We start from the raw sequence: 24,453 nt of genomic DNA, 5'->3' as shown, positions 1-24,453 counted from the left end.
AGCTGCCAGATGAGTCGGGTCCCTGTTGTACTTCTCTCATAAAGAAAGTTTAAGAAACTTCTTATCAGATTTTGAAGTTTTCTACTTCTTTAACTCGTATTTCTGACCCAAGAGTGTTCAACACATGCTACAGTAAGTGCAAAGGGAGGTCAAAAAGGGAGATTAAAGAAATATGGTCCTCATAGCATTCCTTCAGCATTGCAACAACAGCACTGTATATTAATGTCATTTTTCATATTTTGTGGTCAATGTCTCTTGCGGTGACTTTACAGAAAGGCTCTTTTCACTCTCATGATAAGTGCAAAATACGTATGTAATTAAGCTGCTCTGAAAACAGTTGTAAAAATTTACCAAAACCATGTGTGACTGTAAAGGTTTGTTCTAATTTTAGATATGTATTTTACTCATTCAATGTGTCTGCAGATTTGCAAATCATTGCATTCTTTTTTTTATTTACATTCTACACATCTTCCCAACTTTTTGATTGGGGTTATAGAATCAACAGCAATACTTCAACTGAGCCACAGTTTCTTCACTGATGCTTTAATACTACACAGAAACCCAAAGACAGTTAATGGTATTTTTATCTTCTTCAAGTAAATTGCTGTAATTTTATACATATTTCCAGTATGTTCATTTAATCTGCTCTGTATGATTGCAGTAAGCTCCATGAGGGTGTAACAGTGATGCTAAAATTATTCAAGGTAAAGTATGATGTAGTTAAGGCGTACTTCATCTCTAGTGTGATTCCTAGCAGCCTTTTCAGCCTGCGAAAAAGTGGGAGATTCATAGGGGTTATGCAGGGAATTTAGAAGTGGGACACTGTGGTGCCAGGACGCCCCCCCACCAAGCTCTCTATTAAGATAGTGTAAACCTATTCATGCATGTGCAGATTTAAGCTTCTGTCCCAATAACAAGCACAGAAACAGTGGATGCATTATTAAAAGTGTTCCTTTAAGAGCACATTGTCAGCAAACAGGGAGGGAAGCCAGAAGAGGCACTGGCACAGGAAGGACTTTCCTCACTGGAGGAAAGCCTATTATTTTAGTCATAGTGATTCTCCATGGACAAGGTGAATAATCCCATTAATACTGTGTTCAGGCTGCCAGACCACTGTGAATTATTATCCAATTGTCAGTTGTTTTTTTAGTGGATTTCCAGGATTCATGTTGGTCCTTCTGCTTTACTGGAAATAAGAGATGGGCCAACACATTAAACAGAGAGGAGTTGGTTATGTAAGAGATAAAGCTTTGCACTGTTACTGTTGTTTTATCTTATTGACCCAACTAACAAAGCAACCCACACTCGCACTCAGAGCATACATGCTCACAGGCTTCAGCGTGACCCTGATGGTTCAGCCCATACCAGCGCCTCAGATAAAGGCTCCCATGGTGCAAGTGGAGACGGTGTTAAACAGTCATACAGTACATGATAAAACACTGGGACAACTTGTTCATACAGCAACAGAAGTGATATCTGGAGTATTTGGCGGGACGTTGCTATCTTAAGTGCACATAGGAACAGAGAATAGTTGCCCAATCGACGCCTCCGATGGAGGTTATCCTTAAAAGAGAGGAGATATACCCTCCATGGGCCCAGGGGAATTTCAGAGAGAGAGGATAGTGTGACTCATGAACAGCAGCAGAAAGACAGGCTTCCTTCTGACCAGCTCAACTACAGCACTTCAGTGCTCTTAGCCTTTCAATCCCAACAAGCTGTCACTCCCTGCTGGGATAGGCAAAGAAATCATGTGGGAAGTGGCAATTTATGGTAATTTAATCTTTTGCTTCTACTCAAGGGAGAGCCCATGTCTACGCGGTGGCATGGTTAGTGTAATTTTATACATTTTCCAGTATTTCCATAACTTCCGCACTAAAGGGGTGGAATAACCCTCTGTGTCATTCCTCTAAATCTTTCTACACTCAACAAGCTGACATTAACTGATGTGGATGTTGTGGGAGTTGAGTTTGATACTAACAGTAATTTCTTCTTCCCCTATTAGGTTTCTACTTCTATCCAGTAAAAGGACTGATACAGGTATCCTGCTATCATGTATCACACTGTAGAATTCTTATGAATGCAAATTTAAAGATCTGTCCAACTGACTCCCCTACCTAGATGTCTCGTTTTCATATTTAGAAGCACATACATGTATAAAAAACCAAGTAATGGTACAAAATGTGCTGACTATTAATAAATTAATAGGGGGAGATGACAGAGGATTACATATATTTCTGAAGATTGAATACTTGAAATGACCTTCAATTATTAAGTAGCAAGAAGCAGAGAAAAGGCTGGAAAAGGAAGAGGTAACAAGACTGAGACTGTACAGCATATAAGCAGCACTGTGATGCTGTGGTTTGTGCTAAATGTTGACGTCTATTAACTGTTTACAAAACGGGCCTAACGGGTGAAGGTCCAGGGGCTTGAGAGGTCAAGGAGTAACAAAGCTGGAGTCTCTGTATGAGTGCATTTTGTTTTGAAATCATGTACTCATACATAAAATGACCAAGCACTGAAGAGCACATGACAATAAGAAATAGACAAAAAAATTACACGTGATGAAAAAGACTAACAAAGCAACTGGAAAATTATCAGAAAGAGACATGTGGCAACCAATAATATGCAGAATGTGACCACATCCAGGAATATTGGAGGACAGAGAACCCAGGGAGACATAAACAACCAACAAGAAACGCAAGTAATAATAAGAACCACAAAATGACTACAAACGAATGTGACAGCTGCATTTGTAGGCTGCTGGAAAGCTTATAATGACAGTAACAAGCCTATGTTTAGTTGCTTGTATGAGATGTCTTAGTGCACCTTGTGTGTTTAGTGTATGCTTTCGTAGTGTAGCACGCAGTTGGCCAGCTGCATAAAGACTAAGCCAGATATTAAAAATGTCACACAGCTCAAAGAAGTTCAAAGAAACTCCAAGCAGCCTGAGAAGCTGGAGAAAAGAGACACCTGCTACAGTCAGAAGATGACCCAAGTTAGAAGGCTTCATCTTTTGATGATTACATACAGTATGTTGGAATAAGCTGGCAATCCAGCTACAGTAGCAGAGGTGGAATCATTTCAGTCAGGACCAAAGTGATGGACTGAGTTATCCACAGACTAGCATTGCCTTCCCTAAAGCCATGCTATAAGCCAAAATAAATATCAGATTTTCAGTTTGATTACATTACAGATGGAGTGCACAATAGATGCAAACAGTCTCTGCAAATAGGGTGCTAAAGCTTGCACATACACACATACACACACACGCACGCGTGCGCACACACACACACACACACACACACACACACACACACACACATACTAGCACCAAGTAGTGCTTTTAAAACATCGTGGAATAGCTCATTACTAATTTTTATCTACTAAAGGAACCTAAAGAGGTTTTGTGTGACTGAAAAAACACTATGCAACACAATGCTTTTAGGTATTATTTAATTGAAAAAAATGGCGAACGAGGGGACAGCTTTGAGTCCTTCTGCAACAATTGGCTTTGTTTGTCTAAAGACATCAAAGATCAGAAGAGGCTTTGCCCCCTAAGTTTCAGAGAGGGGAAAACGGGAAGAACCTCACATGCACTTAGGGGTGAGAGATGGAAATCTATTAATAGTTTGTGAGCTTTACCCCTTCAGAGAAGCAAAGTGGTCTCTCTTCCCAGCTTAATGGCATTTCCCGACACAGCAGTGCTTTAAATCATGGTTTGAGTTTCTTTTTGTCTCTTGGTGCCAGTCCTATTCATCTACCCACCACATTCTGTCTTCTAAGCAACACAGCAAGGGAGAACACAGCAACAGGGACAGGTATAGGGTTGCATTAATTGGCATAATGCATGTGTCTAAGTCCTGTGTGTGCATTTTCAGTACCTATTTCTGCTGGACCAAAATTTCACCGCAAGTTCTGGAGGCAAAAAGACATCCTGCAGTTATTGGATTGTTTTGCTTCCCTTCCTCTTCAGTGCGAGGAGAGACAGAGTAAGATAGTACTGCAGCACCTAGACTGTACGGACAAATACACCCTTCTTTCCCGCACCTAGCACTCAGCCTCCCTAATGGATAAATACATCACATTCACCATTGTCTAACTGCCTACACAGTGAATTTAATAGTTTTGTAACACATGAAAATAAAAGCAATGGTATTTTAACCTTGACTCCTATACATTTCTGCCCACACTTTGAAATATTTTTATGTCTTGCTATACAATGCTTTTGTCTTCCAGCTGACAGGGGTTCAGACCATTGGGATGGAGCTGCCAGTGTTTTCCCAGGCGACAGAGCATATTGGTGGCCATCTGCCTCTCTGCAAGCTGTGCCTTCGCGCTGCGCCAGGCTGCCCACCCACTGAGTCCTTGGGCCACGGGCACTCACAACCTCAAAGACTGAGCACCTCTATCATTTGGCCTGTTTGACATCTTTAGCTATTAAGTCACATTTAGATGAAATATGACAATTAAACACAAACACAAGACTTGAGCTTAATTATTCCTTTTTTTACATTTAGCTTAAATAGCTACATTGCATCATATTTCTGTCCTCAAATATACATATAAAAATAAAATTTCAAAGCGGAAGGGGTGAAAAAAAATCCTGTCACTCTCAAATTCATCTGTCTGTTGTCACATAAAGAAATGATGAATATTGCCATAGGCAGCAGCATGCTGACAAGCACAAGCAAGCCTCTTAAATGCATTGCCTCCAGGCATGTGTAGCATTACATAATGAAGCTCCACCATGAAGATCGGAGTATTACATGCAGCTACAATATGTTTTCTCTGCAGCATGACAGCTTCTTACAATACAGATAGGATAATTACAATACTGCATTAATAGTGAATGCATCCCCTTGCAGAACAGATACACAAACACACACCAAACAGACCCACATACAAAAATACTTTTTGACAGCCATGAGACATCTGTCATTGCATCCAAGCTTCAGAGAAGGAAGCCATTTGCCTCAACTGTCATATTTCTGTTTTGATTTTTCATCATTCCTGGATTTCTGGAAGATGCTTTAGATGACTAAAAGAGCACTGCTTCCCTAACAGGTTGAGTGTTTATAGTTGGCAAGTAAATTGTTGCTGGCAATGCACTTTCTCTCATGCTGCCAGATGCTGACATGTGGCATTCTGTTCATAGCACGCAATCCCAGTAAGATCGTTGTAAGCAGTACCATAAGAGATTTGCCAAGTCTCTGAATACAAAAGAAGTTCTAAAACGTCTTTCCAGATGAGCCACAGGCTGGAGGTGTTTATCACAAAGATCTAGGTTTACGAGAAATTGTTCAATATATCACCTAAACTTAACAGTGACACATAGTTAGCAGCATATCCAAAAAGGAAAATATGCCATCAGCAGCTGTCAACAATTATTACACATCACGTCTTCCCCATATCCCCACTAATCTGTTTTCCTCACCATGTGAATGGACAGTCATTAGGGGTACTGTGCAACAACACTTTTGTGACAGTGGGACAAAATCTGTCAAAAGCAGCTTGCTCATAAGTCACTTTTTAGTGTAATCAAGACAGCAGACTCAACAGTGCCTGTGAATCCCAGGGTTTTAGTCTAATCAAAAGAAGCTTTTTTTTGAGTGGGTTGTTACACTGCTGGAAGAACTATAACAAGCAATATGTCAATCAACGAGAAATACCAACACCCTCATTGGCTGTTCCCAAATCCTAGCCCTGGAGAATCAGTCACTTCCTCTCAGCTAAACATCCACATAATTAGCCACCAATACTGCTCACCCTCTCCAATAAAACAGCAGCTATTGAAAGTGAGGTGCCATGGGGACGAGGTAATTACCCTTGACACTGAAAGCACCTCTCATTGCTCGAGCTCTCACTGATGGGATTGAGAGCTTATTAAAACACTGGAGGGCTGAAGTTTGCCAGACTAGTCATGGATACAGTGGAACGGACCTGAAGAGAGAAAAAGACTCACAGACATAGATTCAAAATTGTTTTAAGATGGCTCAAAAAGAGACTTCCTGACGACCCCTTTGACAGAGAAACCAGTGTGTGGTTGACACACACGACACGGACCAGTAGGCTGTCAGGAAACTGTCTACGGGTCATTGTCTCTCAGTGAATGTTTCTCCTGTCATACAGCTCAGATACTGTAGCACATGCATAGAGTCAGCCTTGCCTTTCTGTAGACGATCATATTTGGGGAGTCATCCTCTGGATCAGTAGTGCCCACGCCCCCCTGGTCTCTCGACCCCTCTGCCATTTTCACTCAGTCCTGTGGAAGAAAAAGATGCACCCCTTGAAAACAGTAACCAGCATCTACCGGACAGTGAAAGAATATAAAATGATGATTTGATAAACATCAGTCGGCATTTCACCTTCCCCTGCAAAGCAAACTATGTGCAGCCTTTATCGTCATCAGCTGCTAAAATGTATGCTGCGGTCTCGACTGCTGTCTTCTATCTGTCCCCACATGACAGGAATGAAAATGTAAGATGGATATTAAGTAAAATACAAAGTCAAATCAGTTACATAAAACACAGCAATGAAACTGAGTACTTTTGTAATTGTAAGGTGCTACATGAAAGATTGTGGGGTAGCTCAACTAATTTGAAAAACTAGACATTATGATTGAGATTATGAACCACTGCAATTCAGTATGTCGGCACAGGTGAGTAAGGACGGGAGTAATTTCACTGCTCCGGTGTATGCCCACGGTGTAGTAGTAGCACACTATATGTGGGAGATGTTGATGAGTCACTAAATAAATTAATTAATTATTAATTAATAATTAATAAATTACGCTGGTAATTTAACCACTGTCAGTTCTGGTCATCACGTTTGTTCAAATGTGACGTATTAGTAACAGTTGACTTAATTACCTGAAATCACGTCCTGCCTTCACTCTTCGAATGAACGCCCTAGGTTTCATGCTTTGAGAGCTGCTGTTCAAGGATTTTTACTCCGCATAGTCCCCATCATTTTGTCTAGGCTGTCTCCCCTCTCCTTTCCCCATTCTCACTCTCAAGAGAATCAATTTTGCTTAACTAAGGATGTCTATAGCCTATGTTGACAACTGCTCTTTAGTGAGCCCCTTAGCCTCATTTACCCTTTGACATTTAGGGCTCTTGTATGTACTAAATGTGTTTAAATACTTTGTTGGTTTTTTAATCCGATGGAGGAAAGAGGGGGTGGATTACACAGTTCAACACAGTTCACAATTTTGGTACTTAAAATACAAAATGCAGGAGGATAAAGCTGCCAGAAAAAACACATATCTCACTGTGCCTCTTTATTCACTGTAGCAGCTGTTTGTTTGAAAACTGTGATGAGCTATTAACGGGAGAATAAAATAGAGGATACACACAGCAACACAGACGCACATGAGTATGAAATCTTTATACATTAGCTGAATTAGTAACACTGTATCGTGCCAGCATCTAGAAACTGATTTAAAGTAGCCAAATTATATACTGTAATGATTGCTGTACGCCGTTACAAGTTTGCACTAGCGCAGCTAATAGGCTTGAACAATTTAGAATGGTAAAATTCTGCAAGCCACCAGCCTGCACAACAGTCATGCAAGGTGGCTTTGCTACCATAGTTGAACACTTTAATCTATTGCACGACAGAGCAGGGTGATGTGCATGACTGAATAAGTAATCATCCTCTCTCGCCTCACTGTTTGTTATTGCCACCAGAAGTGCGGAGTACTGCACTCCTGATTGGCTAACACATCTGTGTTCTTTTCAGTGGGTGAGCGTTTCAGACAGCTAATCTTTGCATCCACCTCCAGGTCCGTGTAGAAAACAATAGTATGCCAATTGGTCCCTTGTGTACAGGAAGCTTTAATTCTAGATAAAAACCTCCTCTCGTTTGAGCTTTTCCAGCATGCAAATCAAAGCCCACAGAAGGCCAATCTAAGATGCTAATTGAACACTTGTGTTAAAATTAAATGGATAGAATTTACACACGGAAGGCTGCTCAAAGAAAGACAATAGGGACAAAAATGTCCCACAGTACATGTGTGATACCTCACACATACCTCAAATCCTAACACAAAGCAAGCACCAATTCATGCCACAAACAACAGGCATAGCACACACACACTCACACACACATTCATGTGGCAAAACCCCTTACAATGGACCTAGAAAAGAAGCCCACAGGCATCAAGGTAAATGAAACAAACAGAATAAACTGAGTCCACACATAAAACAAGCCATGCTCCAAATACAACCAGAACAATATTGGGGTGGTGAGTCCCAAAGCCCTGTTCACACTCAGCAGGCGAGCAGCGTAGTGCGATGCAACATCTGTGACACCTGACAGTTGCCAGTATTGAAGCATTCATTACCTTAGAAACAAATTATTGCCTGGTCTACTCTGCTCCCCTGGTTGGCTCCCCTTAGCAACAAGCAGCAGGCAGGTTCATGGTACAACTGGCAGAGGGGGAGAGAAGGGGATGAAGACAGAGTGATAAAAACAGTGAAGCAGCAAAAGAGAGAGAGAGAGAGAGAGAGAGAGAGAGAGAGAAGCTGACTGGTCACTGCAGTAGTCCTCTATTCCACCTCCTCTTTTTCTTCTCTCTTCACCAGCCCAGCCTTGCCCGGCAGTTGAGGAGATCCTCACATGTGTGCGCCTTGTTCATCCCCCCTCTCCCTCTGTCTGCATGCGCTCGAGTCTGAGTGAGAGCAAAAGAGTGAATGTGTGTGAGAGAGAAAGAGCGGGAGAGAGATAGAGAGAGAGAAAGATGGGGGGGAAGATGCTATGCAACAAAAAGGGACAGATCAAGTTGGAAAAGGAGGGTGCTGGTGGGAGGTGAAGGAATTAGAGACAGAGATAATGAGGAAAAAATAGAGGGAGGGGAAAGACGGGACAAAGGGTGTGAGTTTGTCTGTGATAGAGCGGGAGAGAGTACTGTATGCACAGAGAAGAGAAAAAGAGGACAGAGAGATGCACACTGCAGCAGCGCCCACTGATGCTGAAAATAAACATTTCAATAGGAAGATACTGAAATGCTAATATAAAACAAGTTACTGTTACTGTTACTGACACTAACAGATGCAGGCTTTAAACATATATTTTCCAGAGTTTTTGAGCAGGCAACCTTAGAGACAACGCTTTTTAAATTGAAGCTTATGCATGATAGCCTGTTCATTGCCGAATTTCTTAAAACAGCTAGTCCTCCAAACTTAGACATATTTCTGTAACTTACTGTATATTTTTGTACACCTCTAATAAATTCACGAGTTATTTCTGCTCCAGGATGGCAAACATGCACTCATTATTCTATCTGCAGCTATTCTTGCACGTCTTTGTTCTCATCTCACTTCATAGAAACTCTGAGGCTTAAATGCCAACCTTTTCCTGCAATCCCAAAAGCCCTTGAGGAAGATAGGCTACTGTAGAAATATATGGCATGGGCAATTTGTAAATATATGTATGTAGCGTGAAATCTCATAGGCACACAGGAACAGATGTTTATGTTGACATAAGCAGTTCACCGGTTATCAAAAGAACTATCTACCTTACACTGATTCCTGTGTTGTTCTCTCATTCAGGAATGTGTTATTATCTAAGCAGAGGTCCTGGCTCTGTAAAGCCTTGTTCTTTGCTTTGAAAACATCCTTGGTGGTTCAAATAGTCCTCACCGACAAAAAAGATGTTGCATGAAAACACATGAAAGCCCACTTCTCATTACTACAAATACAATTTGTTCAGTAAGTTCTTTCAGGTGAAAAGCAGTTTCAAAATATAATAAATAAAAACTGCTGATCTCAATAAATGTGGTAACCAAGGGAAACTGAGGTTGCACACGTGAAACCATTTTTTGGCCCATGGTGCTTACTACACACACTTGCTAATATGTACTTTGAAAAGAGTAGGGATATTAATTACATCTCATTATCACATTAATACAACTATACTATGTTGTATATCTGCATCTGCCTCTATTTCAGTCACGTGACATAACCACCCAGCCCCAGATTACACCAAACTACAAAAATTACCCACACAGACGAGTAGCACATCTTCCTGTCCTAAGCGCTGCACGAGCTTTAAGGCATGCTGTCAATAACAAGGTGACAGACAGAAAGACGGACATGTGGGGACTTCTCTAATCTGCTTTAAGGCAGCCAGCCATGCCATAATCTGCATTAATGCTAAATTATTGAACAGCCTGTCAAAATGTGAACAGCATGAGGAGAGAGTACTGGTTGAATACAAATTGTCATTGAACCAGAACATTTAGTGGCCAATAGTGGTTAATCACCTTGTTAGAGAACTGCATGCTATGCAATAAGTATTGACACATTGAACAGTTGGACGTGTGCATTCAAAGTTATGTTCTCCTGTAAAGGTTATAGTGCATTTTAAGTGCGGCCTTAAATTTCACCTGAAAGTCAAATAGTCTAAAATGTTTGTGAGTAGTGTTGTGTATCTGTGTTCAAAGAGGTAAAAAGCGTGTTTTTTGCTATGAAGACATAACTTTATTTTCATTTTCATTTTACAGTACGTTTTAGAAAACGTTTCCAGTAATGGTACATTTATTGTAGACCAACATATACAAAAAGGCTTTGGTTTTTGGTTTAAACCCAGAACTGTGACATTCAACATCAGAAAGGGAACAAAAGTAGCCTGCGTTTGCCTTTCTACTTGAGTCTGATTGAAACTTGCAGCTAATATGAAATGAGTGGGGGAAAGGGGACAACTGGAAAGTAAAGTTTTGCATGCAGGTTTGAGTTGACCAGTGTTGCTCAAATATGCTTTAGTAGCAATTGTTCAATTTGCGTTTTTTAGAACACGGGAATGGAGTTGTCCGAATGTCTTCGCTGTGCTCGTCTGCTGCGCGTGCGAATGATGTTGTGACAAATCCCCCTTCTGAATCCTACACCCTTCAAATGATAATAAGTTGTGGAACATTTCATGTGGACAAATAAAAATACGTACATACATACATACATACACGGTAGGCTGGTTCAGGCTGGTTCACAACGGTAACTGTTGCACAAAACGTCAGAAAGTGGTTTGCTCATACAACAAGAGTTACAGCAGGTCCTTTACGCAGCGGCAACATCGGTAGAGATCTTGTGCATCGCGGCGCGAGCTCAAAAGCGACGACTCCCCGACGTCAACGCCACGTAGCCGCTACGTCCGCATTTAGGGTGGGGGTTGGTAGTGGTGTAATTGGAGTGTGGTTACTATGGTAACCCAACCTAGCGTGTTCGCTTACAGCTGAGCCGCTCATTTGATCAAAGTTCGATCTAGTATAAATAAACAGGTAAAACCCTCGTGAGCTTAGAAAATAATTTCACATTTAAAAAAAAAAAAAAAAGAAGTTTAACAGGGTTGAATGGATACAAATATTTTGGTTTTAGATTATGACATAAATGTGACAAATACTGAATGTTGTATAATAACATTTAACATATCTTTACCATGAAGGATCAACAGAATGAGTAGGAATTTAAAATGCTAGTTAAAATTTCTTGATATCGTGTATTGTAATAATAAATATAAAATGCTACAGTAAAATGTCTTAATATTAAGGATTCTAATACTCTGCGATATCCCCCTGTTATATTTGAGTATTGTTTTCTTGAGAGTTTTCAATACTGAGGAGAGACAAAGCAGACAACCGGACAAAGATTGTGCAAGAATGATCTTTGTGCAGCTTCTTTTTCTTTCGGCTGTCAGGATGTATACTGAGGTGTGTGTGTCAGGTGTATACTGTATATACTGTATAAACAGTTTATGGTACAGACTTAGAGTCTGTAAACTCACAACATTAATTCGCAGCAGCTTTTAATGAAATACTTCTCTGTAGAATGAAAGAAGGGATATTTTTTTTACTGATGGTAAGTTTGAGCTATTTTTTTTAACATCTTGTTTTATGTCATATTGGCAGCAATGCCACATGGTATTCTCCTGGTGGTTTCACTGAATCCATATATTATCCTAACATGCATTTTCATATTCAAATGAAAAGACATGTAATGACGCTTCATATAAGGTTCCCTGTGTGGTTGTGTTGAATTACATTACCAAATCCACATTTTCATAGAGACGAAACAAATGAACTTAATGTTTAATCTTGTCAAGTACATATCTAAACACAGCTTTGCAGTCCACTCATTTCTTGTACCCAGGAAGACACTAATCATGCCTTTACTTGAAAAATAATTGCAATATAACATCCAGCAGCCCAACAACAGATCAATTTTCTCTTAATTCCACCTCAAAGGGGGCCAGCAGTTATATAATGTCCCTGTTTTTGTTGTCTTTTATCTTAAACCTGTCTTGTTAAGTTACGGTACGTGTCTAGATCCCATTGTTGCCGCCACACCAAAAGACTGCTCAGCAAGACGAAGTGTAATTCAACAAAATATCTTTAATAGATATAAACATTTTTACACATCACAGCTCAATGGAAACAGAAACACATGCTGCCACACATGTCAAGAATGAAGGTGCAGGTGAGTCTGCTAAGCTAGGGCCCTGGGACTCTTCTTATCGGAGTCGGGCTCATGGTCTTTGTCTCATCTTACCCTGTGTTCATCTTTCATATTACTCATTTCACTCTCCACTGTATCCTAGCCAATAAAGCAGAAATACATAAAAATAATTTTAAAAATAAAAATGAAGGTGCAAATTCTGATGAATATCAAATTCTCCTTATATACAGTTGCACAGTATCTGAGTACAAAAGGAATGAGTTACAGTATGAGGTTTAAATAAGGTCTTTGCCAGCCATTACTGACCAAATTCAGGTAGGGGTTACAAGCAAATTTACATAATACAGGAAACTGTGGCTGGAATTTCAGGAGTTACACAATATATTACAATGTAATCCTATGTTGAGCAGTACCGATTTATTCTATTGAATGAATTAAGGATCAGATTGAGGCCTTTATTTTCATGCTATGGATAGGGGAGGGGTCACGTCCATGTAGCATCTTACATGTTCCGAAGTTGATGGAACTGTTGACCAGTCCACTCAATCCAATGAAATAAACTGTAAGGGGTCTGTAAAACTGCAATTTCAATTTAAAGGATATTCATACATGACTTATCATTATAAGAGCATGCAGGCGTATGACTGCACTTGGCCCATTTTCTTTTCTTGGCCATAACCTTTGTCATAAATACTCTTCACATACAGTATCATTTCAAGGGAAGGTGTGAGAAAATAAATGTTCACATCATATATTTACAATAATCTGAGTGGGCGATACTGAACTGTCAATCTATATTATTATGGCACCCATATTTGTGTTTTTACAATATATATTATTTCTTTTATCAGATTGTATGCAGTAGTCCTTTACAAGTATCACTTGCTCTTCACCCTATAGAAACTACATAGGCAATGCAGACAGGCACTGGACCTTTTGTTTACAGTATGTGCTGTGCAATAGGTCCAGCTGCCTGTGTCTACCTACCAACACTACTAGCAATAAGCATAATGCCTTGTAGGGAATGACATCACTCATTATCCCATATACTGTAACTTCTTTTCTGGTTAGTAATAAAAAAAAAATAGTCAGTGCTGCAATCACTGAATTGGAAAAGTGGATAATTAATTTACAACACAGTTAATTCTTAGAAAGTGTCGGCCTCTATCAGAGCAATACGGGGCAATTTTCATCAGCGCGTGCATGGGATGAAACAATGTAAATTGGTCATCCGGGAGCTAAATTGTGACAGTAACTTCAGTTCTCTTTAGGTTAGTTTCAACATTTTGCCGTCTTTGACATGCAGGAACACCAACAATCGGTTAAATTGGATATAAAGCATCACATCAGTTTTTGAATCTTAATGAAGGGAGCGCATGCTGATCAAAACTGTCTCACAGTTAAATAGCTGCTCTTTTTTCTTAATTCAGCTGTTGTTTCTTGTAAAGATTCTTTCTCTTTATGGCAGATCCAAAAGGATGAAGAAGCATGGTATGCAAGTCCATGTTGGCAATGATTTGTAAAAGACCAAGAGAAAGAGATCACATGGTTTTTAGATCACAGAGTATTTCTGTTTGTGTGTATAGTACTAAACAGTCAAGTTTTACATCAGCTTGAGTAGTGGTCAGTCTCCTAATGTGGCAGTATGCATCAGTTCATGTCAATGGTGTTGAAAACCCACTCAGTAAACTTCTTGAGCTTTGCTGAGGCGCTGTACGACTCCTCCAGGAGACGCTGGTTGTCCTCTCGCAGGCTCTGAATCTGAGCCTGCAAGGACGCCTTGGCATCTTTTTCCTAAATGTGCAAAAGAGGAGTAGATTGTGTCAATCACATGTGCAATGTGATGTGAAGTTGTAATTTTTGTTTCTCTCCTTATCTTTATTATTCAAAATGCAAATTTAACATAATGTAAACTTTAAGCATCACCAAACTGATTTATTTGATGTTTATGGCTTCTTATAGGGGTTGCAGTGGCAGAAAAGGAGAAGAAAAGTTCTCAGTCTCATTGCCAAAACTCACCTTCTTTAGATCTTCCTGTAGTGCTTGTACCATTGACTCCAGCTGGTTGACCTTCCCCATCAGGCAAGCTGGAGTCTCTCTGTGAAAAGGGACAATAAGGACATTAGCCGGGACACAAACTGAGATTTAGTGTGCTTTGCAAAGGAAGTTTACACAGTTTATCAAACCAATTAAAAAACGACAAATGCTATTTTTTACTGACTGGTATATGGTCAAAAAGAGAGGATTGATAATGATCCCATCCACAGTAGTGTTTAACTGGATTGAAATCTGTATGGCCTTTCATGGCATAGAGCTAGACACCAGTGCATTAAAGCAAACACTGGTCCCAGGCCATGGCTTGAGGTCCCTTACCCAGGCGAGGACTGTCTCAATGGGGCTGCCTGAGGCTCAGCCTGTTGGGGGCTGGTGGCTGCTGCACTTTCAGCTATGGAGTTCTCCTCCAGGGCTGCTAGAAAGACCAGTCTCTGCTCTGAATGTAAAATAGTTAAATTATTATTGGACCTGGAGAGAGAAACATTAAAGAGTAACAGTGCCATCTGCTGGTAATAATAAAGATTACAGCTAATAGTATTTAAGTATTTAAGCTTCACATCCAATAACTTTCTAGAAGGAAATAAAGACATGGTATGTGCCTACCCTCAAAGGCCTTAGCAGCATCCACCAGGTCAGCCCAGTCCAGTGGACCATCTGTCCCACTGTCAGGCAGGGGCATGAGGACAGGCTCCTGCAGCTGCTGCCTCTTCCTCTCCAGCTCCAGCTCTGAGCTTTCTGGGGCTGACAGGTCTCCTGGGGAAACAGAGGGCAAAAAAGTAAAACACACTGGACACACTATATATTTGCTTTCTCATGGCAGTGTTTTTTTTGTTAATAAGACACATTTGGCAAGCTACAGCAAAGCTAAATTTGATTGGAGATTGTAGGTAATATTTCAGGCTTTCCCAGAATAAAAATGGCATTAATAATCTGAAACTTTACTATGCACTATAAGTCACATCTACCTACTCTAATGCTTTTATTAGAACTACAATCAAATGTCCATACTACCCCAACTACATTAAACTATAATTACCAAAAACACACCTAGGGATTTGTGTGATGCCCGTCTGCTTGGTCCGTGGCGAGCGGTGGGTGATCGTGGAATGGTGGAGCAGCTGAACAGAAGGTCAGTGGGTGTGTCCCGCTGTCCATTTGAGGACAGCTCCCTCTGCCCACTGTAAATACTCTCATCTGACAGCGTTCTCTGGAGGGAACGACGACTGGGAAGTGGACCTGGAAACAGCGGCTTCAGATATGGATGGAAAAAGCAGACAATGTAAAAAATATTGCAAATTGCATTTAAAAGGAAGACTCAGTTTTAAATAAACAAGTAAACAAGATTGTTACAATATCAGTGGTTCCCAGTCTTTATTATTTCAGTTATGCACCGGTTCCAAATATGCACTTAATAATGAATTATAAGCTATATTATGTGCATTATATAAAGGTATCACTTATCACCATTAACTATGTAAAAAAAAAAACTGGGTACTGTTAAATGGTTTTCCTAATAAATCATCATCATCATTTAGAGAATTAAAAGTTATGTTACACTGCATTAACTGGGGACAGTTTACATTTGATGACAATGATGATGAAAAGGATAAAAAAGGACCCTACCTGGAGATATACAATGGCAATAGGTAGCACAGTATTTGAAACAACTAATACAACAAAAGTTTGAATCTATTTTTGTATTGTATTTATCTAAATTCTATTAGTATTTAACCTACCAACCACAACAAGTGTTGTTAAATCATCACTTTAAGTAAACTATTACATTTGTGTATCGGTTTAAAAGATGGGTGTGAGTTACTTCTATTGAACTAACAACTTCTTACTGTACATGTTATAACTCTGTCAGGTTGATGGACTGATGGTTGAAATACTCAGCTTTCCACGTCTCCTGACTTAACTACCCCTCATCAGAAAGCACTGTACTATCAACACATACACAATTAGGCCACAACCTTCTCCTCAGCTGTAGTGGGTGGAGGGCTGTCGAGTGTTATGAGCTTCTTCAAATCTTCTTCCAAGCTTGACTTGGCCGTGTGCCTCTGAGGGGACTGGGAGCCTCTAAGATTTGCCCTGAGCTGTGGCTGGCCACCCAGCAGGCCATCACTCTGGTGGCGTCTGCAGATGAAAGAGAAACCCAATTCTGATCTATACCTCTCAAATGCACATATCAAGCATTATTTACAAAAACAAAAACAAAAAGTAAAGCTGATGGCAGGAAAGAATTAGTTCTAACATTAAGTCACCATTTTAAATTCTCAGACTGCATGAAAAACTTTTTGAACAACCTTACTGTAACCGTTCTAATGATGTGCTCTTTACATGCTCCTAACATGACACATAACCACTTCATTGCTCACAGTTCTCTTGAAAACTCTAGTTTGTTGAGCAACTGCAGGGTGTGAGAACAGTGGCTGTTATCAACAGACTGTGGCGCAGGAAGGTAGAGCGGTTGTCCACCAATCTCACAATTGTTGGTTCAATCCCCGGCTCCTCCGGTCACATGTCGAAGTGTCCTTGAGCAAGACACTGAACCCCAACTTAGTTGCTCCCGGTGAGTGCCCCCATTGGTGTATGAATGTGTGTGTGATTGTGAGTGTGAATGGGTAAATAAGAAGCAGTGTAAAGCGCTTTGAGTGCCAATAGGTAGAAAAGCGCTATATAAGTGCAGAACATTTACCACAAACTACGGGTTCAGCCTTTGGGAATGACTGTCAAAATATATTAATGGGAAAACAAGTTTTAAAATACCGTTTCTCCACATGGTGGCAGTGTTGACCAAATTAAATAAAGCAGCAACATTAGCTGAGCAGCCATAGGAACAAAATTTGACCAATTATTCATAGCCTCCCCCACTCTCCTCCACATCAAACCACGGGACACATTTTTACACCGAATGATAATCCAGTCACAGCATACAGCACAGCATGGTCCACATCTTTAAACACTTGCAGATGTTTAGTAAAAACTGCTATCTCACTTGCGAGTGCTTCCAAAGTCCACAGAGTTGACGGTTCCACCAGGTTTCCTCCAGCCAATAAGGTACTTTGAAGTTGCTCCCTGACGAGGGTAGAAGCTCTTGGTCCCTGGGGACTGGGGGTTTTGGGGTGTAGGCGAGGTGGCTGCTGCGGCTGCCTCCTCCTGTGGCAATGTGGGGCCCTGACCCATTGGGCTCCCCGAGTGGCCAGAACTGTATTTTGAAATAAAGTGGAGGGAGGTGAGACCTTAGTATAGGTTCAGAAGGACATTACATACTTAGATATTTTATTAATATTAAATTGCATAACGCACCAAGGGCAGATTAATGGGTGTCAGTACATTATCAATAATGCACTACTTTGTGGGGTTGTGTCTTTGTTTTGTTTTAATTTTATTTTGGTATAATTAGCATGACTGATGAAGAATGAGTATGAGCTGTTGCATTACAATTGCATATATTAATAGTCAGGTTAGTAACTTTGCTCCATCATTACACCTCCCCATATTTCTGCAGATAGCATCGACTGATAAATTGATAAAAAAATAGGACACAGTGTCCCTGCACTTCTTTTCCAGCACCTTCAAATAACTTTTTTCCATAGTTTGACATAAAAGTGTGAATTTTTAAACAGCAAGTTTTGCATTTGTGTGCACTTACAATAAAGCAAAGGTGCCTATGTACAGGTGTAGTGGAGCGGAGTTATTTATAGCTGAGTTAGGAAGAAGGGAGGAAAGCTTTAGTTGATTCAAAGGACACGGGATTTAGTAGAGGGGGAACAGTGCTCAGCACATTCTGCATTTTTGGCAACCTTTCTATCATGGATACAGGCAGATGCAGATACATACAAATGCAAAAGCCACACAAATCATTATTTGTTTCCCTCTTTTCCTTTTTTAATGCCAAAGTGATGGGGCTTTTGACTTTCCACCTGGGACGGTGCAGGATATATCTTGATTACTTTAATTCTCTGCCCATTTAGTGAAACATTGATTCAAGGGCAAAAATTCTTCAGGTGACTCTAAAACAACAACAGCACACCTGGAGTGGGAGGCAGCATCACTCAGACTGTAAGAGCCACTATCAGGAGGTAGTGGAAATGCTGAGGAGCACTTTGATGGGATCTCACTGCCTCCAGCGGCAACAAGAGAGTCTGGTGCTGGAGGTGAAGTATCAGTGGCTCTCTGGCTGCCTGCTGGATCATCCTGCCATGGGATTTTGTCTTTGGCCCTGAAGGCACCAGTGGAGGAAGCAGTGCTGCTTTGGGTGGCAGTGAATGAGGAGGCATCGATGCCACTGTCAGTGGAGGTGCCCTGAAGGTAACCATTGAGCTCTAGATCACTCCGCACTCCTGAGCGTGATCCGACTTCGTACCACTTCTCGTCACTATGTGCGGAACTAGAGGCGTTGCTCGAGAGAGTGTTGCTGCTTGATTGGCTGGAAGAATATGGAGCATCCACCTAAGAGATAAGAAATCAAAATAATCACTCATTGCTACAGTAGATGTTAGAAACTCTTTATTGACTTATACTGTAGCTTGATCTCAAAAGGTCATGAAAAACACAAGTAATCTGTCAATCTGGAAGCAAGGAAATTCCATAGAATATGGCCAGTTCCAGCTCACTTTAGTGCTTTTGTTAGGAGACATGCTACTGCTCTGCTCCGCCAGCTGCAATCGAGGAATCACCACTTTGGACGCCACAGTGTCTATATGAAGCAAAGACATATAGGAAATGATTTGTTTTATTCTGTGCCACCACTAATGCCAAAATTACGATTCTTAGATTTCTGTACCTGCATTAGTTTTGTCGGCCAATCTGCTTGAATCATTTTCCCCATGTCGAGACCATCCAACACTGGTGCTTGAGCATGCTTTGATCCCACTGACTGGGTCCCCTCCCCCCTGCCGCACAGATGACACAGGGGACTGGCAGTTGTTATTAAACCTGAAAGGGAGATGAAAAATGTCACTTATGCCAACAGGTAGTGCAGCAGGCCAATTTCATGAACTGTACGTAACTCACTACATGGTACAGAAAAACCTACCCTTCAGGACTAGACTTCTGCCTCCAGTGGTTGGAGCTAATGGTATCTGAGTAGGAGATGCTCGCAGGGGAGTTTGTGTTGTGCACTGGGCGACCCATCACAATAGAGCAGGCAAGAGCGTAGTTGTCATTGCCTGGGGAATATCTGTGAAGAAACATATAGATGCAACTCAAGACATTATATATATATTTTTTTATACACTGGAGCCAGACAGCTCTCAGTTTACTGTAGCTGGAAGTTTTACAACAGCTCTATATTTATTTTCTGACCTTTTCGGATTAAGTGGCTGGCCATCACTGGACACACTTCGGGGAATAGCAGCAGCATTACGGTCACTGAAATCTGAAGATGGGGCCTTGATCAGGGTTCCTCCTGTGCCAGCAGTGCGTGTTTGGGGGCTGGATGAGGTGCGTGGCCACTTGGTGTTGTTGTTGGCAGCTCGGAATGGGAACTTTAACTCATAGGGCATGCCCTCCTTGTGGTTCTTATAGTCCACTAGTGGCATGTGGTAGATCTCTGAGCAGCCTCTGTTGTCACATGAAGTGTCACTCAGTTAACAGCTTTAGCCAAAGTCACAGACAACTGCAATATGCTGAGTTTCTCTTGCATTTATATATCATCTATATCTAGAGTACTCTACCTGCGTGGTGTGGAGTCTTCGTGTGGCGGAATGATGACCACCTTTACAGTGACGGAGGTTCGGAGCAGGTCGATCATCTGCTCGTGGGACAGAGAGGCCACTGCAACCTTGCATATCTCTACCAATCGGCTGCCCTGTCTAAGCCCAGCCTGCCAGGCATAACCATAGGGCTCTACCTCTGCTACAATGCCCTCAAAGTTGACATGAAAACCCAGCTGGCCAAGGGCATTGCGACGCAGGGTCATCTCTGTGGTCTGACTGCCTTTAGTCAAAAGCTACAGACAGTGAAAAGGAGAGTGCAAATGCAAATCAGAGAACAGAAGGATAAACATAACACACAATTTTGCATTTTTCCCACAGGTAAACTAATATCTTAATTTACTAATCTCTTCAGCACAATTACATTAAGATACATCTGACACCTCACTAAAACATATCCCATACAGGCAGAGGTATACATTTCAGTCACATACACAAAACACAAGCCCTTTTCTTTGGAGCCTTTCAGCAGGCTATGATTCCTGATAACTGACACCCTGTGTAGCCCTTCCCTACCTGTGGGAAATTACCTGAAAAGTAAATAGTGGTTAGTACAGCCCTGGAGGGAATCACAACAAGAGCTGAGTTTTGGTTTGGTCCAGTTCTGATACATATCATAATGGCCACAAAAAAAAAAATTGTGAGGGAAAAAAAAATCCACCTGTTTTGAAAAGAAGGACACGTGCCAGTTCTGGCAGCAGACAACAGTATTTATTTTGCTTTCTATACTATCAACTGGGACTGCTCTCTCAGAGGAATGATTTAAATGCCCCACCAAAAGGTACTGCCATACCTACCCCACATTGCAAACCTCTGTAATTATATCATATCACCAAATAACTATGTATTATGCCTAGAATGACTTATAATTATAGAGTCAACACTACAGCTGTGGCTTACTGGTGACTGTATAATTTGAGGCTACGCCCTTATGTTGCTATAACAGCCTCAACAATACTTGTTGCTTCATATTCCTGTTGTCAGGGAAGTGGACAGTAGTGGACAGAAGTGGACGTGTCATCACACACTCAATCGTGATGCTGGAAGTCACTGTTATTGATGGATAACTTCACAAAGCCCTTTTTGCCTACAGCTGTTCCGTAGCTGACAAAGATGCACCAGCCATATTTGGTCTAAATATGTGGTTACTTTACAGTTCTTTTGGTTAGTTGTTGTAAAGGGTACTCAGGAGGATTTCCACATAACTAGCTAAAATGTTAATGTGCTGATAAAAGTTGTAAGACGTTCATGCTAGCCAGGAGGTACAATGACTTCTAGGTGTGTACTTTTGGCTCAGTGTGGCTTTGTGAGCTACAGCACATGTTGAGTGCTAATGGGAAATGGTGTCAGAGTGGTGTCCCACTGACCTCCAGTCTTTTCACAACCTCTCCAAAATCTTCTGTGTTGTTATTGATGGAGCGCAGTGACACGCTCTCACCACGCTCATAGTAAATCTTCAAGGAGGCGGGGCTCCCCGTTGACCAACCAATTACATCCCGTGTAGCGCAGTTAAAGACGACTACTTTAGCTTTCTGATCCAGCAGAATGATGAAGTCATTTGAAATGGCCAATAGGCACTCACGTTCAGCGCCAGCTACCTGGTCCTCTGCATGCACCTGCCAGGTCACTGCTCCCAGGCTCCTGAGCTCTGCCCCACTGTATGGACGCACCTTCTCCCGCCGTTTGTGTGCCAGAGATATGAAGGGGAACTTCCCAGTAGGTTCTACTGGAGTACTAGTCACATGACGCTCTGCTAAATCCCGCAGGTACTCCTGCCGTGTACGTGTTGCCATTGCACCAAACTTTTCGGACTTGTGGGCTGCGTTCTCTGCGTTGATCACTTTGGCCAACAGAAAGTCCCTGAAGACAGTGGATTTGGGGAATGTCACACCCTTGGGGATTGGGGGACCAAAGGAAGGGACGTCCTGGGAGCGGGTAACAGCCACACTGCAGAGAGAGATAAGACAAAACTTTTGAGGTCATTGTTATAGTCTGTAAATATACATCATATTTAGTATGCCAACATAAGTATATGATTGAAAAATTGTATTATACACAAAAATAGAACAGATACTATGTAAAATTGAAATGGCATAAACAAAAACAAAAAGCAAAATGGAAAATATCCAAGCACAATATCCACTCTGCTTCAAGAATTCCTTTTGTTCAGTATGACATTTGACTTATCATACACACTTAAAGCTCATCAGTATGGGCAAACCAAGAAGTGGCCTTGGATAACCTGACGTGACAGTCTTGACAAGTCTCCATCCAGTCCATTAAACAGATCACCAAGCCATTCCCTTTAGCAGTAAAGTTGCAAACCAGGCCTGTGTACCCTCTGTGTATAAATACTATACATCCCATCTCAGTTGACAGGCCAGCTCCTAGTGCTGACACCCTGTCACTCTCTGCTATGGCACTGTACAGCGAAGCAGCGCTACGGCCTGAGCCCAAATAACCTACATTTCCTAAACAAAAATCTAGTTATGCAATCTGCCTTGCTGGCCCCGTGTGACTTTGAGGCAGCAGTTGAAAGCAGCAGATTAGCACCCTGCTGGCCGGAAGCCATTTACTCGTCTAATGCTTCAGACTGGCTCAATATGACCTGAGCATTATCCAAATCTCAGCAACGGCAAACAACAAGCTATTAATAACTGGATGACTGAACAAATTGTAACATATTTTAATAATAGAAATTATAGTAGTGAAAAATAGTCTTTTGCAAGAAAAAACACGTGAGAAATTTTTGACAAAAAAAAAAAACAAAAACTTGCATACAGTAATCAACAAAAACACCTTAACTTACCCCCCTCTTCACTGAAAACCAGCCATGCTCTGCAAAATATCCTTAGTCTTTTTTTCAATAAAGGAAAAATAATAAAGATGTTTGCTGAGTCAATGCTAACTCAATTCTCTTCAGTTGCTACAATCCGATACTGATGATACACCACTCCGTTTGGTGTAGCCAGTCCTTGCAGTCTTTGTTCTTTTGCTTGGATTTGCTTGTCCATAACATCAAAGAAAGGCATCCAGGAAAAGTGAGTCACAAGTGAAGTCTTGACATATGGTACCATGAGCCACAAAATACATGAAAAAGGCAAAGGCTGGGAATGTGTGAGTAAATCTCTGTGGTATGGCTAATTTATCCTTAAGGTTTCTATGTGTTGTGCCTCTCAATGTCATCTATTAAGCAAACCAGCATTTCACCCTTACTCCTTTCTTTCATCCCTGAAAGGAAACTAAAAGATGCCCCGTTGGTCTGGCAGTTGGTGTGATGAGTAGCTGGTATGAGGAAGAAAAACAAGGGAAAAAACAAAAAACAAAACAAATGGCTAAAGATTAATTAGCCCAAATTTGACGCAGTTGTAAGCAGAGACACAGAAGGGCTTGTCTGATCCATCCACTCCTGAGGTGGACTGTGCGAGCTTCGATGGACTCTGCTCTCAAAAATCATCCCCGCTCACATGCATGTCTGGGTAAAGAAAGCACTTCGTGTGCATGGCACTAACTTCTTCAGACCACTCCAGCTCATGCTGCCCAAGGCAAAGTGGTAGGCAGGGAGCGGAGGTTGTGGGTGGTTGGGGGGGTATGAGAGTGTCAAGAGTGAAGAGTGAGCCTTTGAGTGAAGGAGCATGGAAGGGAAAAAGTGAGTGCATGTGTGTTCAACAGAGTGCAAGGGCGAATGAGAAAGAGGTAACAGTAGAAACGGCAACTGTGCGTGCATAATATCTGTGTATACAGAGAGCAGAGAGTGTGTGTGCATTGCGGTAGCTGTGAATACGTGCGAGTGTCATGGAGTTGCTCTCTGATCATCAAAAGGCAAAGAATGAACCAAAAGGGGGAAAAAGGATGAAAACTTTACCACTTTATGACCAATCACCTCTATTTTCTCAAAATCAAACAAAGTCATGCTCATGTACACATTGAAATGGGACAGTGGTCACGAAGCAGGTTTTTACATTTCACCCATACCTTGGAGTCAGTGCTTTTGTCTTAATGTTCCTGTATCTACCTGTATGGTACAAAGCAACACTGCTTGTAGCACTCAGTGTGATGCAGAGCTTTTAAGGTCCTGCAAAAAGGGTACAATTCTGCACTGTGTTATGTTCAGTTAAGTTAGCTGGCCTACTTAAAAATGTAATGACTTTCTTTTAATCTCTAGATGTGGTCATATATACAGTATATATTCATAGCTGGTGTGCTAACCTCAAGCTCAGTGTCACCCTTAC

At 41.3% G+C, this 24,453-nt stretch overlaps 2 protein-coding genes across 8 annotated transcripts in view; both read right to left on the bottom strand.

The window, feature by feature from the left end:
* Positions 1 to 8,869, bottom strand: part of LOC137101590 (regulator of G-protein signaling 6-like) — a 38,489-nt gene extending 29,620 nt beyond the window's left edge. The window contains exons 1-3 of one of the 6 annotated variants that reach the window (XM_067480201.1): positions 8,345 to 8,867; positions 6,366 to 6,450; positions 6,167 to 6,262 (exon numbers count right to left, since the gene is read on the bottom strand). In XM_067480201.1, the coding sequence (XP_067336302.1) occupies positions 6,167 to 6,250 (84 nt within the window). In that variant the 5' untranslated portion in view covers positions 6,251 to 6,262; positions 6,366 to 6,450; positions 8,345 to 8,867. Of the gene's footprint in view, positions 1 to 6,166; positions 6,263 to 6,365; positions 6,451 to 6,869; positions 8,315 to 8,344 lie in introns of those variants that run through there. The other 5 variants (XM_067480203.1, XM_067480204.1, XM_067480205.1 and 2 more) reach the window with 5 other exon arrangements.
* A 3,493-nt stretch (positions 8,870 to 12,362) lies between these two features.
* Positions 12,363 to 24,453, bottom strand: part of LOC137101587 (signal-induced proliferation-associated 1-like protein 1) — a 33,887-nt gene continuing 21,796 nt past the window's right edge. The window contains exons 8-21 of one of the 2 annotated variants that reach the window (XM_067480196.1): positions 21,589 to 22,168; positions 20,183 to 20,457; positions 19,812 to 20,069; positions 19,543 to 19,686; positions 19,291 to 19,442; positions 19,121 to 19,203; positions 18,538 to 18,956; positions 17,500 to 17,709; positions 16,475 to 16,637; positions 15,549 to 15,750; positions 15,105 to 15,254; positions 14,820 to 14,937; positions 14,466 to 14,544; positions 12,363 to 14,240 (exon numbers count right to left, since the gene is read on the bottom strand). In XM_067480196.1, the coding sequence (XP_067336297.1) occupies positions 14,097 to 14,240; positions 14,466 to 14,544; positions 14,820 to 14,937; positions 15,105 to 15,254; positions 15,549 to 15,750; positions 16,475 to 16,637; positions 17,500 to 17,709; positions 18,538 to 18,956; positions 19,121 to 19,203; positions 19,291 to 19,442; positions 19,543 to 19,686; positions 19,812 to 20,069; positions 20,183 to 20,457; positions 21,589 to 22,168 (2,977 nt within the window). In that variant the 3' untranslated portion in view covers positions 12,363 to 14,096. Of the gene's footprint in view, positions 14,241 to 14,465; positions 14,545 to 14,819; positions 14,938 to 15,104; positions 15,255 to 15,548; positions 15,751 to 16,458; positions 16,638 to 17,499; positions 17,710 to 18,537; positions 18,957 to 19,120; positions 19,204 to 19,290; positions 19,443 to 19,542; positions 19,687 to 19,811; positions 20,070 to 20,182; positions 20,458 to 21,588; positions 22,169 to 24,453 lie in introns of those variants that run through there. The other variant, XM_067480197.1, reaches the window with a different exon arrangement.

Source organism: Channa argus, chromosome 16 (assembly GCF_033026475.1).
Source record: "Channa argus isolate prfri chromosome 16, Channa argus male v1.0, whole genome shotgun sequence".
Classification (NCBI taxonomy): Eukaryota; Metazoa; Chordata; class Actinopteri; order Anabantiformes; family Channidae; genus Channa; species Channa argus.
Note: the sequence above shows the minus strand (reverse complement) of the source record. Positions and strands in the feature narration are given on the sequence as shown.